At 36.8% G+C, this 17,003-nt stretch overlaps 1 protein-coding gene across 5 annotated transcripts in view; it reads right to left on the bottom strand.

Moving 5' to 3' along the window:
* Positions 1-17,003, bottom strand: part of KCNQ5 (potassium voltage-gated channel subfamily Q member 5) — a 553,541-nt gene that overhangs the window by 175,196 nt on the left and 361,342 nt on the right. For all 5 annotated transcript variants that reach the window (XM_063096155.1, XM_063096156.1, XM_063096159.1 and 2 more), the window contains exon 2: positions 11,993-12,083. In XM_063096155.1, the coding sequence (XP_062952225.1) occupies positions 11,993-12,083 (91 nt within the window). The remainder of the gene's footprint in view (positions 1-11,992; positions 12,084-17,003) is intronic.

The following is a 17,003-nucleotide window of genomic DNA, read 5'->3' as shown; positions in this document are numbered from 1 at the left end:
CAAGAGTTTTCTCTGTGTTGGGCTCAGCTCTAAGCACTTGAATTTATTAATTTTCACAACAACTTTATGATGTAGGACATGTTATTATCCACTTTTTTAAAACTTTTAATTTCGTTTAATTTTTTGATTTTTTTTCCCAATTTTGTTTGATTGTAGTAAAATACACATAACGTAAAATTTACACCTTAACCATTTTAAAGCACAGTTTAGTACTATTAAATACATTCATAATATATGTAACCATCAGCACCATCTATTTTTATAACTCTTCATCTTGTAAAAATGAAACTCTATACTTATTAAGCAATAACTCCTCATTCCCCACGCCCTCTCACTATACTTTGTTTCTATAATTTTTGACGACTCTGAGTATCTCATATAAGTGGAATCATGCAGTATTTTTCTTTTTGAGACAAGATTATTTCACTTAGCATAATGAACTCAAGGTTAATCTGTGTGTAGCATGTGTCAGAATTTTCTTTTTAAGATTGAGTAATACTCCGTTGCATGTAGATGCCACATTTTGCTTATCCATTCATCCATCAGTGGACAGCTGGGTTGCTTCCACGTTTTAGCTATTGTGAATAATGCTGCCATGAACATGGGTACACAAATATGTCTTCATGATCCTGCTTTCAGTTACTTGGGTATATACACAAGAGTAGAATTGCTGCATCATATGGTAATTCTATTTTTAATTTTTTGAGAAACTGCCATACTGTTTTGCACAGTGGCTGTGCCATTTCACATTCCCACCAATAGTGTACAAGGATTCTGATTTTTTTTTAATTCAAAATTTTTTTTACATTTACTTGTACATATTGGGGGTGCAGTGTGTTGTTTCAATACATGCATATACTGCCCAATGATTCACTTAGGGTAGACAGCATAATTTTGTACCCATTAGTACAATGCTTCCCCCCTACCTCCACTGCCCCCAACCTCTGGTAACCACTTTTTTTTTTTTTTTTGGATTCCACATATGAGTGATATCATGTGGCATTTGTCTTTTTGTGCCTGACTTACTTCACTTAACATGATGGTTCCAGTTCCATCCATGTTGCTGCAAATGATAGGATATCATTTTTTTTAATAGCTGAGTAGTATACCACTGTATATATGTACCACTATTTTGTTATCCTTTCATCCTTGATGGGCATGTAGGTTGATTCCATCTCTTGACTATGGTGAATAGTGCTACAATGAACATGGGAGTGCAGGTATCTTTTTGATATATTGATTTCATTTCCTTAGGGTATATGCCCAGTAGCAGGATAGCTAGTTCATAGTGTAGATCTATTTTTAGTTCTCTGGGGGACCTCCATACTGTTTCCACAGTGGCTGTACCAATTTACATTCCCACCAGTAATGTAAGAGAGTTCCTTTTTCTCTGCATCCTCATCAGCATTTGTTATTGTTTTGTCTTGTTGATAATAGCCATTCTAACTGCGAGTGAGATGATAGCTCATTGTGATTTTAATTTGCATTTCCCTGATGATTAGTGATGTTGAGCATTTTTTCATGTGCCGATTGGCCTTTTGTATGTCTTCTTTTGAGAAATGTCTGTTCAGGTCCTTTGCCCATTTTTTAATTGGGTTATCTGTTATTTTTTTGCTGTTGAGTTGTTTTAGTTCCTTATATATTCTGGATATTAGCCTTTTGTCTGATGTGGAGTTTGCAAACACGTTGCCCATTTTGTAGGTTGTCTCTTCAGATTGTTGACAGCATCCTTTGCTGTGCAAAGGCTTTTTAATTTGAAGCAGTCCCATTTATGTATTTTTGTTTTAGTTGCCTGTGGAAGTGTCTGATTTCATCTGGTCTAAGAAACTAAGCAGGGTTGGGCCTCGTTAATATTTGGATGAGTTCCAATTTCTTTACTTCCCCAACATTAGTTAATTTCTGTTTTGATAGTAGCCATCCTAATGGGTATGAGGTGGCATCTTGCAATTTTGATTTGCACTTCCTTAATGATTAATGATGTTGAGCATCTCTTCATGTGTTTATTTGCCATTGTATATCTTTTTGGGAGAAATATTTTTAAAAAATTATTATTATTTTTTACATTCTAAGATGTTGCAGAGCAGTGGGAGGGGGAGGTGGGGTGGGGGGCTGGCTCCTTCACTGGCCTTGTTGTTGATGGTGAGGGGGCATGGCTGGTTAGGTTGTTGCTGGGCTGGGGAGAAATGTTTATTCAAGTCCTTCACTCATTTTCGAGTCGTTTTTTTCTGTTGTTGAGTTTTAGGAATTTTCTCTATATTGTGGATATTAATTCCTTTTCAGATATATGACTTGCAGATATTTTCTTCCATTCTTTGAGTTGCCTTTTTTACTCTGTTGCTCTTGTCTTTTGATGCACAAACTAAAAATTTTTATGAAGTCCAATTTGTCTATTTTTTCTTTTGTTACCTGTGCCAATAAATCATTGCCAAATCCAGTGTCATCAAGATTTTGCAGTATGTTTTCTTCTAAGACTTTTATAATTTTAGATCTTACATTTAGGCCTCTGATCCATTTTGAGTCAATTTTTGTGTATAGTGTTAGGCAAGGGTTCAACATCTTTTTTTTTTTTTTTCTCTCTAGCATATGGATTACAATTTTCCCAGCACCATTTGTTGAAAAGACTGTCCTTTACTCATTGAATGGTCTTGGCATCCTTGTCAAAAATCATCTGACCATAGTGTGCACATGGAAAATAAATTTGTAGCATTTACTGCTAGGATTTCATGGTGCATATCCTAATCCTTTGAAGATATCTTCTACTGGTTTTGCTTGTGTTATTTATACTAATTGAGTGGAGAGGCTGCCATTCAGAAGGTGCTTCAATACTTCCAAAAAACTCTCATGTTTGTGATCTATATGGTCCCCATAAAACCCCAGGTAGCAGTCAGAGGAGGCATTATTAGCTCTCTGTTACAAATAAAGAAACTGCAGCCAAGGGAGTTAAGTGATTTATTTGCCCATGGTTCATTAAATGGTTTATAAAGGCAAAAAAAAAAAAATCATCTGACCATATATACAAGGGTTTATTTGTGGGCTCTTTATTCTGTTCCATTGGTCTGTCTGTCTTTATGCCAGTGCCACACTGTTTTGGTTACTGTACCTTTGGAGTATGCTTTGAAGTAAAAAATTGTGAGTCCTCCAGCTTTATACTTCTTTTTCAAAAGGATTGGCTGTTTGGGGTCCCTTAAAATTCCTTATAAACTTTAAGATGGGTTTTTCTATTTTTGCAAAAAACTTTATTGGGATATTGATAGGGATTGCACTAAAACTGTAGATCACTTTGGGTAGTACTAATATTTTTACAACATTAAATCTTCAAGCCATGGACATGGTATGTGTTTCCATTTATTTATGTTTTAATTAAGTTCTTTCAGCAATGTTTTGTAGTTTTCATTGTACAAGTCTTTTATTTCCTTGGGTAAGTTAATTCCTGAGCAATTTTATCCTTTTTGATGTTATTGTAAATGAAATTATTTTCATAATTTCTTTTTCAGATTCTTCATTGTTAATGTATAGACATGCAACTGATTTTGTGTTGACTTTGTGTCCTGCTACTTTGCTGAATTTATTATGTCTTACAGATTTTTCTAGAATATTTAGGATATATAATATAAGATCTATCAATTATAAACAAAGATAATTTTACTTCTTCCTGTTAAATTTGGATGGTTTTTTGTTTGTTTTTACTTGCTTAATTGCTGTAGCTGGAACTATGTTGATTAGGAGTGAAGAAAGCAGGCATTCTTGCCTTATTTTGATCTTTGAGGAAAATCTTTTAGTCTTTCACCATTGATTATAATGTTGGATATGGGTTTTTCATATATCACTTTTATCGTGTTGTGGTAGTTTCCTTTTATTTCTAATTTTTTGAGTGTTTTTATCATTAAAGTGTGTTGAATATTGTCCAATGCTTTTTCTGCATCAATTGAGATGATCTTGTGGCCTTTTTCCTTCATTCTGTTAATGCAGTATATTACATTTATTGATTTTTGTATGTTGAATCATCCTTCCATTCCAGCAGTAAATCCTGTTTGGTAATGGTGTATAATCATGCTGCTGAATTTCATTTAGTAGTATTTTGTTGATGATTTTTGCATTAATGTTCATAAGGGATATTGGTCTATAGTTTTCTTTTCTTGTAGTGTCTTTGGCTTTGGTGTCAAGGTAATGCTGGCCTCATAGAATTAGGTAGAAATTGTTCTCTTCTTTTCAATATGTTAGAAAATTTTGAGAAGGATTGGTGTTGGTTCTTCTTTAGATGTTTGTTAGAATTTCCCAGAGATGCCATCAGGTTCTGAACTTTTCTTCACTGAAAGATTTTTGATTACTAATTCAATATCCTTTCTAGCTATATTTCTATTTCTTTGTGATTTTGTTTCAGTAGGTGCTGTGACTTCATTGAATTGTATCCCCAAAAGTTCGTATACTAGATGCTTAATCCCCATTGTAACTGTTGAGGGTGGGACATCCTATTATGGTAACTGAAAGGTGGGATCTTGAAGAGGTGATTAGATTACACCATGCCATAGTGAATGGATTAATAATGGTGGTCGGGGCATGGTTCTGAGGGCTTTAAAAGGAGAGTGCAGGAGGAACGCTCTCTCTGCTCCACTATTTTCTACCATGTGAGACCCTTGTGTTGTTTTAAAGCCACCACCAAAGAAGGCCCTCACCATAAATGTTCCCTGGACTTTGGACATCCCAGCCTCTGAAACTGTAAGCAATAAATTTCATTTTATTATAAATTACCCAGGTCTAGGTATTTTGTTATAAACAACAGAAAGAGACTAATACAGACAATTGGTACCAAAGAAGTGGAGTGTTTCTTATAACAAACACTTGAAAATGTGGACACAGCTTTGGAACTGGTTGTTGAAGAGAGGCTGGAGGAATTTGGAGGAACAGGCTAGAAAAAGCCTAAATGCTAGTGAAAGTTTAGAAGACAAGACAACTGGGGAAAGTTTAGAATGTTTTAGGGACTGGTTAAATGGTGGTGAGCAGAATGTTGATAGAAACACGGACTGTAAAGGCCATTCTCAGAAGATCTCAGATGTAAATGAGAAGGCACTTTTTGGAAACCAGGGCAAAGATCACAATAACCCTTGCTATGAACTGGCAAGGAACTTGGTTGCATTGTGTCCATGCCCTAGAACTTTGTGGAAGTTGGAACTTAAGAGCTGTGAAACAAAATATTTGGCAGAAGAAATTTCTAAGGAGCAAAACATTCAGGAAGCTGTGTGGCTACTTGTAACTGCCTGTGCTGAGTTATGGTAGCAAAGGCATGATGTAAAGCCAGAATTTATAATTCAAAGAAAAGCACAGTGTAAAGATTTGGAAAATTTGCGGCCTGGCCATTTGGTAGTAAAGCAGAGAGCATTTTCAGGAGAAAAATGCAATGGTGCTAAGAAGATTATTATAAAAGAAAGGGATTATCAAGGGGAGGGGGAAAGGCCCTGAAGGCATTGCAGAAGCCTCTGGGGCCAACCCTTCCATTACAGGCCCAAAGGCCTAGGGAGACAGAATGATCTTGGGGAACAGACCTGATGCGCCCTCCATGGGTTCACTGCCCAGAGCCACCTTGGGAAGCTGCTTCCAGCACCAGCACTCCAGCCACTTTAGCTGCTCCTGGCATGGCTAAATTGGCCCCAGATGTGGCTGGAACCACAGCTTTGAAAGATACAAGCCAGAAGCCTTGGTGGTGTCCATGTGGTGTTAAGTCTTGAGGTTCACAGAATGCCAGAGCTGTGCAGGCTTGGCAGCCTCCATTCCTATTTCAAAGAAAGTGTGGAAAAGCCTGGGGGCCTATGAAGAGATCTATTGCAGCAATTCTAAGAGGAAATGTGGAGTTGGAGTTGCAGAAAAATCTCACCAAGGTCATGCCTAGTGGAGCCATGGGAGGGAGCAGGACCACTGTGGATATCCCAGAATTGTGGAGCTACCAGCGTACAATGTCAGCATGTGAGAGCTGAAGCATGTCCTCAGACCAGGAAAGCCATAGAAGTGGAGCTGCTCAAGGACTTGGGGACCCAACCCCAACACCAGTGTGCAGAGGAAGTCAAACATGGAATTGAGGTATGTTATTTGTCAGCTTTGAGGTTTAATGCCTGTCCTGCTGGGTTTTGGGCTTGTTTGGGACCAGTTACTCCTTCCTTTTGGCCTCTTTTTGAATGATAATATATGCCCTGTGATTGTTCCACCATTGTATCTTGGAAGTAGATAACTTGTTTTGTTGCCGCAGATGGGACTTTGAACCTTGGATTTTTAAGTTGAAATAAGTTAAGACTTTGGGGATAGAATGAATGTATTTACCTGTGAGAAGGACATGAACTTTGGGGGCCAGGGACAGAGTGCTATGGATTGATTGAACTGTTCCCCCAAAATTCATATATTAGCAGCTTAATCCCTATTTTAACTGTTGAGGGTGGAACATCCTATTATGGTAACTGAAAGATGGGGCCTTGAAGAGGTGATTAGATTGTAGAACCATGCCATAGTGAATGGATTAATAATGGTGGTCGGGGCATGGTTCTGAAGGCTTTAAAAGGAGATCACATGAGGAACTCTCTGTCTCTCTGTTCTGCGTTTTTCTACCATGTGAGACCCCAGTGTTGCTGGAAAGCTACCAAAGGAGGCCCTCGCCATAAATGTTACCTTGACTTTGGACTTCTCACCCTCTGAAACTATAAGCAATAAATTTCATTTTATTATAAATGACCTAGTTCCAGGTATTTTTTTATTATAAGCAACAGAAATGGACTAATATAGTAGGTTTTGTGTTTCTAGGAATTTGTCCATTTCATTTAGGTTATCCAATTTGTTGGCCTACAAATGTTTATGGTACTGTCTTATAATCCTTTTTATTTCTGTATAATTGGTAGTAATGCTACCACTTTTATTTAATTTTAATTTGGGTATTTTCTCTTTTTTTGTTTACCCATCTAGCTAGAGGTTTGTCAATTTTGTTGATCTTTTCAGAGAGCTAACTTTTGGTTTCATTGACTTTATTGTTTTTCTGTTCACTGTTTCATTGATCTACGTTCTAATCTATATTATTTCCTCCCTCTGCTAGCTTTCTGTTTAGTTTGTTTTTCTTTTTCTAGTTCCTTAAGGTATAAAGTTAGCTTGTTAATTTTAGATCTTTCATTTTTAAAAAACATATTTATAGCTATAATTTCTGCCTTAGCACTGCTTTCACTGTGTTCCATAAGTTTTGGTAGGTTGTGTTTTCATTTTCATTCATCTCTAAATATTTTCTAATTTCCCTTGTGATTTCTTCTTTGATTCATTTGTTGTTCAAAAGTGTATTAATTTCTACAAATTTGTGAATATTCCAGTTTAATTTCTGTTATTGACTTTTAACTTCATCCTGTTATGTTTGTAGAAGATACTTTGTGTAATATCCACCTTTTAAAATCTATTAAGACTTAATTTGTGGCCTAACATATGGTGTATCCTGAAAAATATTCCATGTGCACTGGAGAAGAATGTGTATGCTGTTGTTGAGTAGAGTGTTCTGTATATGTCTGTTAGATCCAGTTGATTTATTGTGTTAAGTCTTCTATTTTCTCACTTATCTTCTGTCTGGTTGTTCTATTCATTATTGAGAGTAGGGTGTTGAAGTCTCCAACTATTATTGTAGAACAGTCTATTTCTACCTTCAATTCTGTCCGTTTTTACTCTCTATATTTTGATAGTCTGTTATTAGGTGCATAAATGTTTATGATTCATGTATCTTCTCACTGCATTGAACCTTTTATTAATATATAAAGCCCTTCTTTGACTCTTATAACCTTTTTTGATTTAAAGTCTATTTTGTCTGATATTAGCATAGCCATCCTGATCTCTTTTGGTTTCTATTTGCATGGATTTTTTCCATCCATTTGCTTTCAATCTATTCATGTCTTTGGATCTAAATTGAGTCTCTGTAATATGCATATAATTGAATCATGTGTTTTTTATCCATCATCAATCTCTGTCTTTTGATTAAAAACTTTAATCCATTTAATTTTATTTCTGTGCATGTAAAAGACACCCACACCTCTGACAGGGAGCACACTACAAGTAAACTGATAAAAAGGGACTTACTTTTGTCATTTGCTATTTGTTTTTATATACCTTATAGCTTTTTTGTCCCTCACTTTCTGCATTACTGTCTTCCTTTGTGTTTAGCTGATTTTTTGTAATGAAATGTTCAAATTCCTTTTTCATTTCCTTTCATGCATATTTAGTAGTTATTTTATTTGTGGTTACCATGGGGATTACATTAACATCCTAAAGTTATAATATTCTAATTTGAATTTATGCCAGTTTAACTTCAATAACATACAAAGCCCTTGCTCCTTTACATACCCATCTCCATCCTTTTCAGTTATTTAAGTCATAAAATGACATCTTTATACATTGGGTTCCCAAAATGGGGGGGAAAGATGAAGGGGATAGGGAAGGATCCTTTACATCCCCTGGAAGTCACTTTAGCTGGAGGGGGAAGGACTTGCAACAATGGAGGGAGGTGCAACAACAATGGCTGCCACCTTTTCATTTGCACCTCTGTGATCAGAAGCAGCAATTGGTGATCAGAACACAGATTTCCACATTTGACAGACAGGTCATTTTCACCCACCCTTGCTCCCTCAAGCTGTGTGCAGTTTGCTCCTGGAACATGTGCCCAGCTGCTTGCAATGGAGCTGGGGATGGAGGATGGGTAGCTGTTAACTGTGTTAAGAACTGAAGTTGACTGAGATTAAGGGAATTTACTGTTCAAACCTTCAACTCAAGTTGCAAGTCTTCAATAGATTCCAGAGTTACAAAATAGTTATGTTAGATTCTGCCAGTGCAATTGTTGTCTAGACAGGGAGACAAATTACTGGTGCATGCTATTCTGCTAATCCTTCTGTCCACTTTTAACAGATGAGAAAACTAAGGCACAGAGAAGTGATTTCCCAAATTACACAGCTAAAAAGTGGCACAAGTGGAATTTGAACTCATGGTGCCTGGCTTCAGAGTCTATATCACATTTTTAAGTCTATGAACCACTGCTTCTGTGGAAAGGAACAAGGGAAACTGGTGAAACCTCAGGCAGCCTCAGTTCACACAACTGAGAAGAAAAAAGAAGCAAATTAACACAGGTATTCATTTGGCTTGTAACTGAGGCAAATTTATGAAGCTACAAGTTTACAAGTGGCATTGGGAATGCAATTCTGGATGAGACTGATTGCAGCCTCCCCTTTGGGGTGTGTGATGGAGAGCTGAAGACTTCACAGGGGCCTCAGAAGGTGAACAAGACAATATAAAGCAATGACTTGAACCTGGTATGCTGGTGCCCTCAAGGAAACAACTGGATGGAAAAGAGTGAGTATCAAAGAGGGCTCTGAGAAGTTCTTCTATGAGCCAAGTTTACTTGTAGTGTGCTCCCTGTCAGAGGTGTGGGTGTCTTTTACATGCACAGAAATAAAATTATATAGGAAATCTCTGAGCATATTTAAAAATGTTAAAAAACAAAACTAAAAAAGACAGTTTCTTTCCTCCTTTGGTTCTGTATTTGCACACCAAAAGTGTACAAAAGTGACTTCAATGTAAATATTTGCAAACATTTAAAAAGCCATTCCTATTACTATTTGCATGGTAATTCTTTAGATATGCTCCATCTTGGTAACTAAAAGCACTGCTAGTCAGAATTGTGTTCTATGAATTCTGTTTAATTAGATGTTTAGGATAGACAGACTTTGAAATCAAATTAACTGTCTCAAATATAAATGTTAAAAGATAATTTGGGGATTCCCTAAATCATTAAGATTTTCCATGGGTTTTTCCAATATTCCACAACTATTTCACTTCTATGGTATACTCTGTCAACTCATGGTGAAAAAGATTAAAATATGCATGCTTCTCCAATTTATTAATTGCAAACTTAAGAAAAAGAAGAAAAACAAAGACTATTTTTGAATTTTTTTTGTCCAAATAAAATAGTTTTTGGAGAAAATATTGGTGAAGAATAACATCAGTAAATCTTAGCTCTGCAGCACAGTCTGTATATTCTAGGTAGGTTTAAAGAACCCATTTTGGCTTTAAAACACACACCTTGACAATGAATCACTATAGCACAAAAATAGGAGGACTAACAAACCCTCTTTCCATGAAAACTATGAAACAACACCTTTCTAAGAATATCTATCTGTAGCACTAACTACATTGCTCAAAACAAAGCCCTCATAGGCACAGAGGGACTCCTTTCTACTTTGTTAAATCCAAAGGCATTTAACATCTGACATCTACATTTTTATATATTAAAATGCACTCTAGTTACTAAACTCTGATCAATTGTTGACTGCCAACAGGTTTTAAAAGTCAATATACTAAAAGACAAAAAAAAAAAAAAGTCAAGATACTAATCAGTTTTGGGCTTTAATAACATTACATGGGTTGTAATTACATGGGTTTCTTTGAACTACTTAGAAACTCATTAGCAATGACTAAATTTATATTTCAGAGATTTGGAGGATGGAAACCTGACATTTTAGATTCTTGACCTGGTTATAAAAGGGACCATTTTTATGGGATTCCTAATGATTTATTTATTCCTAATGTATACCATTGGTCATGAAGTAGATTCAGTTTTTCATGCTCCCAAGTTTAAAAATCAGATTTATGTTTTCAATCTAAAATTCCTGGCTGTCGTTCTGCCTCTGGACCTAAAAACCAGCTGCCCCTTAGTCTTTGGAGTCTGATTATTTGTATCAAAGGGGTGAAGGAGGCTAAAAGCCCACTTGCTACCCAAATGGAACAAATCCTAAGGGTGCTCTTTGGCCTATCTGTTCTCTACCTTGGGTTTTGAAACAGTAACCTTAACATCAGCAATATACTGCTGAGCACAATTCGTATGAAAACAAATTGGTATAGATTTGTTCCAGACTCAAAAATGATTCCTCCCTGATATTGGACAGAAAGGCCTGATGATGTCTTGGCAAATTCAGGCACAAACTAGCCATCTGAAAGCAAAGGTAGGAAAAGTATCTGCCCTCCTCTCAGGTTACATGAGTTGAAATCTTTCAGTTTCTACCTTCATGGTAATAACAATTTTTTTCGTATTAAATGATATTGCTGACCATAACCAATCTCTGTTTACTAGGGCACATTATTGGTCTTATGCGACAACCTCCCCTTCCTCTATCTTCCGCTAGACATTACAGAAGAAGATAGTTGTTCCAGTTTATAGTTCATTCAGACAGTGCTGAGACTGTCAAGTCCGATAGTTTTGGACTGGGTGGGTCAAAATGGATGTAAATGAACCAAACTTTCAATCAAATGTGACTTGAGTATACAGTGCTATAGTTGAGTTGTAATAGAAAGTATAAGAGCTTAAAAGGCCCAAAATAATTCAGACTAAAATATCTTGGGGTCTTTTTCCATTTTAAAGTGAATTGAACAATTTTGTGTGGCTGAGGATTGACAGCATAATGGAAACAGAGCAAACTGCAGAATTTCTCACCAGGTAACAGCATTAGCAGCAAAACTCATAATACAGTCTGTTGGCTGAAAAACGCAGGATGTAGCCTTTTGTTTTCTTATGAGGTGCCGTATTCTCATAGTCCTTTCTACTGCCAAATTGCAGTTATTGGAAAATTCTCTCTACCCGGTAGCTTTTAGCAATATAATCAGAGACCTCGTGGATACTGATTCTTCTTATAATTTGCTTATTAGCATAAACATAATTAAAACTACTTTCACATGTTTCCTTTTATTTATGATGTACCTATAATACAAGATACTGCTTTGTGATAGCAGTCCTGAATATATTGTTACATTCCTGAGGATGGACTGAAGGGTAAATTGGTGGGCAAATACTTCAATGATCTTCAAAACTTTAATATTTCAGAGTAATTCTCTTTTTTCTAGATAGAACTTTTTGTGGGATAAAATGCATAGCATAAATACTATAAACAGTTCTTATATTAAATGTACTTTATGCACATTCTTGTTTATATGTTTCACTTACCAGAATCAAGAGGCAACTTGAGGCCAATTTTGTGTGCTCAGGGATGGTAGAAAACACTGACAAAATCAAGCAACCAAAGACAAGGAGAAAACTGTAAAACAACAAAAAAAGAGAAATCTGGTAAGAACCTTGCCTTATCATTACAGATTTAATTTCTTGTTTCTAATAAATAAAGCACCAGACACACTTAAATTGGCAGAGATTAAATCATAAAAGCCCCAAAAGGCACTAGCTATTTTGAATATCAAAATATGGTATGATATAAAGTGCATATGGGGTTTCTTTGCAACTTTATTTAAGAAGAGAAGGTTGTACGTATAGGTTTGTGTGTGTGGCAAGTTTTACTTCAATGTTCACATCTAAGAATCTATGAATTTCCCATACAACAACTTGCCTAAGCAGGGATCCTGAGAAAAGCCCAGAAAGTGTGTTCTTGCTCTCTATCTGGGGAGCACACGGGGCAGCAACCTTCCTTCCAGAGCAGCAGAATTTGCCTCATGTTTGGCAACTTTGGTAAATCTTCAAGTGTGCTAAGTGGTTGTTCCTAAGCCACTTGCTCATTTTCAGAATCTGATATTGCTCATGGATTCTCATTTGTCATTCCTTTATATTAATAATAAGAAAAGAAAAGGAAGTAAGTGATTTCCTCTGCTACCCATGCAGTTTCTATTTCTTTCCAGTCAAACTGCTAGAGAAATGACCCCCCAGCTCTGTCTATTCATACTGTACTGATAGGGAGAAGGCAGGAGCAGGCATTCTCTACCAATGGATCTACAGACATTTTTATTCCTAGGAATATGGAACTTCAGAATCAAAGGGGGAGCTGAATTTCCAAGGAAAATCTCTAACAAAAGGAAAGGTTCCATTTCAAAGCTGAAGTTACTTATCAAATGCAAGATTTTTTAAAAAACAAACATCTGAGCTACTTTCTCTAGGCCATATTTTTCACTTTTATTCATCTCTGGGAAATTCATACAATAAGCTCCCTTAGAATATCCGTTTCCATTTTCCTCCGTGTGGCAGTGGAGTTAGTCCCACTTCTTGGCTTGCCCTGGGAAGTCTTGTAAGCCTTTTTACCACCCTTGATTGGGAACTCGGAAGGGCATATTGCTGTGAGCCATCCTGCTATAGGGAACGGCATGGGAGCCTGAGGCGTGATACCTCTTGTTCAGCAGGCTGCAAGAGGGTCTCCTATGTGCGGCATGGCTCCGTGGAGGTTTCCTGTTGGTTTCACCTTTACTTGACAAGGCTTTTCAGAATTAAAGGCCTAACTTTTTGGCTTAGTGTGGCTTTGGGGGATTCCAAGGGCCCTGGAATCCCTCAAAGCCATACTAGCATGTCCTTCAGAAGATTCCAAGGGCCCCGGGGTTTCTCAAGGGACATGTTAAAAATTCATCAAAATTAATTGGTTTATTTAAAAGGCATTGTCAGTACTAAGCGTGTTTTTGATACATGTTCCCGGTATGGGTTGGCTTGATTTAATTTTGTTGTTGATCTTTCTTGTTGGTGATGTGTGCATTAACCCATTGTGGCTGTGGTCATGCTCTTGTACGTGTGGAATGAAGTTATTATGTTGGATTTCTATCCACATCTCCCAGGAAGGTGGTGGGTCCGAGTGCAGTGGTGCTTACAACTAATTGATCACAACCAGTTACAGATTTCTTTGTTTCTCCCCACTCCCACAGTTTCACTTGATTTACCAAGAACACGTTCTTTCCTTAGTAATAATAAGAATGATATAGTGTGTTTTTGTTAGCTTGAGTAGAATCATTTAATTTTTCACTTTGTTCCTTGTATTGTTCCCAGAGTCAACTGGCAAGAAAACAGAAAGTTTTACTATAGAGATGAATAGGTAAAATAGTAGAGATATATAAAAAGGTTTCGATATTAGTAGATTTTGTTTGTTTAAAGTGTAATTGTTTTTAATAGTAGTACAAAATATAATAACACATTAAAATTAAGTTTCATTATATAAAATCATGTTATAGATATTGTGATTTTGGTTAATAATTAGAATAATTAATATAAAACATAAAACATTAAATTGTTAAATATAAGTAAGATTTAATAGGAATTTAGAATATAAGTTTATGTGTAAGTAGTTTAAAAGGTTAAGAATTGTGATTCAGACCAAAAGTCTGATGTTTTAAAGCCAAGCCTGCTGCTATTGTATAGTCTCCTGGCCACAAGCCACAGGCATTGGGGTGAACTACTGATGCATGAGTGGGTGTTTTTATCACAGCATGAGTGCTTTGGAACATTTTGATTTTTCTTTTTCTATAGAGATGAAATAAAAAATGTTTTGATTAAAAGATAAATCATCATGTAAAAGGTTAAGTAAAAAATATAAATAAAGCAAGATTCTTGTGGTTGGTGTCCACACTTGCACTAGACACCTGTGGTCAGTCTCTTCCTTTTCACCGAATCCACACCACCTATTCAGGTCCAACGAATCCTGCGGAGCTGGTCTCCGACAGCATATAGCCCATAATTGGCTAATTATGGCCTGAGGAACAAATCATGTGCCAATGTCTGGTTTTGTAAATAAAGTTTTATTAGCACACAGCCATACCCATTCATTTATGTATTGTTTATAGTCACTTTTAGGAAACAACTGCAGGACTGAGTGGGACAACAGAGAGAGGATGACCCAAAGACTAAAATATTTACTATCTGGTCCTTTAAAGAAAAAGCTTGTTGACCCTTGACTGTTGGCCTCTTATTTCTTTATATCTATCCCAACACAGAACTGGAGTGGAGGGTCATCCTTGCTCATGTTCTGTATGCTAAGAATTACTAATATTCATAGAGTGTTTTCTATAAGATTAACACTGTGCTAAGTCCCTTTTATATGCATTCTCCCACATTATCCTCACAAATTTATGGAGTAGAAATATCATTGTCCTCATTTTACAGATATAAAACTGAGAAGAACATTTTGTAACTTATCCAACGCAGTGTAGCAGAAAGAGGGTTTAAGCACTATCTGTGTAGTCTAAACCTCCACACAGTGTTGCTGAATAAGCATGCAGAAATGAGAACGGCTATAACATTCGTGGCTCAGCAAGATTTTGGGGGTTACTTCTCTATCTCCTCAAATTGAAAGGGAAGTAGTGCCGTTCCAAATAGAAGAAGTTCCCAAAAGGAAGGAGCCTACTAGTGAAAAAACCTAGTATACTGTGGTGTTAATGACTCATCATACTTCTGACTTGTGCATCAAATAATATGGGATAATAATAGTACAGGATTATACTTTAAATTGGCACTAAGGGACTAAAATTGTAAACTAGTGTTCACAATCCAGTGCATCTACCTGACCCCCAAACTACCAGTGAGAAAATGAAATTCGGGGATCACTAAGGTGGTCAGGAGGATGATGTGGCATCGAATAAGAACAGTGACAGATGATTCCCCTCTGGTGAGTGGCTGTAAACTGAATATGCCTCCCAAGTCCAGGCTTACCAGAAAACACTAGGAAAAGCAAGCAGGGAATTACCCAGTGGTAGCTTTATGGTATCTATGTGTTTGAAACATCTTTTTGTTAGTTCCTTCTTCATTAATATTTGGGTGCTGCTTAATCTTTTTCTGTCATGTCACTACTTTGCCCATTTTCTTCTTTGAGCTAATATTTCCCTCCTTTTGAATGAAAATAATTTCTGTACCTGCAATTTGTCATTGCTACAGGGGCCCATCTGAAGACTACAAGCCAAAGACCTCCTTTGCTCTGGCTGCCCAAGAGGCTAGGGATGGGCAAATACATTCATTAGTTTATTCATTCATTTATCCACTGAACCATCCATCCACTGAACCATTCATCCATTTACCCAATCAGCAAATATAGATTCACTATATAATGCTAGGCTGAGCCTTGAGGATATAAAAATACACAAGATTAATTCTTTTTTTTTCTTGCCTTCACAGAGTTTAAAGTCTATTGAGGCATACAGAGAAGTAAACGGATGTAAACAAAAAATTAAAATACTCATACAGAGGATGACAGGAGCATACTGGAGAGGAGGGATTAGGCAGGACTGACTGTTGAATGTATGGAGTCCAGTGCAAAATGAAAATATGGGGTCCTTTGTTAAAAAGTGATTGAGAATTTCAATATGGTGATAACAGAGCATGAAATTAAGTGTGGTGACCTTCTAAGTTTGGGGCTCCATGCAACACATAGATTGCATGCCTATGAAGCCAGACCTGGGGTTAGGGAAGACTTCCTGGAGAAAATACTGTTCAAACTGAGCCTTGAAGGCACAGCAGGAGTTAGGACAATGGCTGGGGAGAAAGAGCACTCTAGTTCATGAGACTGTGTGGGTGAAGGCCAGATGCAAGCTCATCACCAGAATTTACTAAGTCATCAGTAATTTACAGTTACTGAACACTCACTAGCTAGCTTATTCTGCAGTACACAAGAAGGCTGGCCATTCTTGCAAATCCATTTTTTTGCATTGGAATTAGTTCAAGTGAAAACATGCATTGAGTATCTATTGTAAAAGACATTATGTCAAGCACTACCAGAGGTACAAGAATAAATTATAGCAGTCCCTACTCTCAGGAATTAAAAAGCTAGCAAGGTGAACATATTGGATCATAATAAAAGGTAGAGACAGATAAGCGCTAAGAAAATGCTACAGAGGCTGAAAGTGGGGAGGGATTTTATTCAGTTGGGGATGGTGGGTGCACATCAAGAAGGTTTTCCAAAAAAGGGGGTGGTTGGGATCATTTTTGAAGAACGGGTAGGGTTTCAACAAGAGAAGTTCTGTGGAAACACATTACAGAAGGAGGGTACAATATGAGAAAAGCAGTAAGCCAGAAAATAATTGAGGCAAAATATTTGCTCCCTGTTTCATGAACAAATAGTTGTTGAATTTGCAGCACAGGGTGAAACAGGTGGCTGAATTGGGAATCTGGGACTATGCTGGGGAGAGGCTGGAAGGGCAGAGTCTTTATTTAGTTCAGTAGACAACAGGGAACATTGAATATTTTTGATCAGAGATGCCCTCTGGGA

This window comes from Cynocephalus volans, chromosome 5 (genome assembly GCF_027409185.1).
Source record: "Cynocephalus volans isolate mCynVol1 chromosome 5, mCynVol1.pri, whole genome shotgun sequence".
Lineage (NCBI taxonomy): Eukaryota > Metazoa > Chordata > Mammalia > Dermoptera > Cynocephalidae > Cynocephalus > Cynocephalus volans.
The sequence above is the reverse complement of the archived record's forward strand: the minus strand, read 5'-3'. Positions and strand labels throughout refer to the sequence as shown.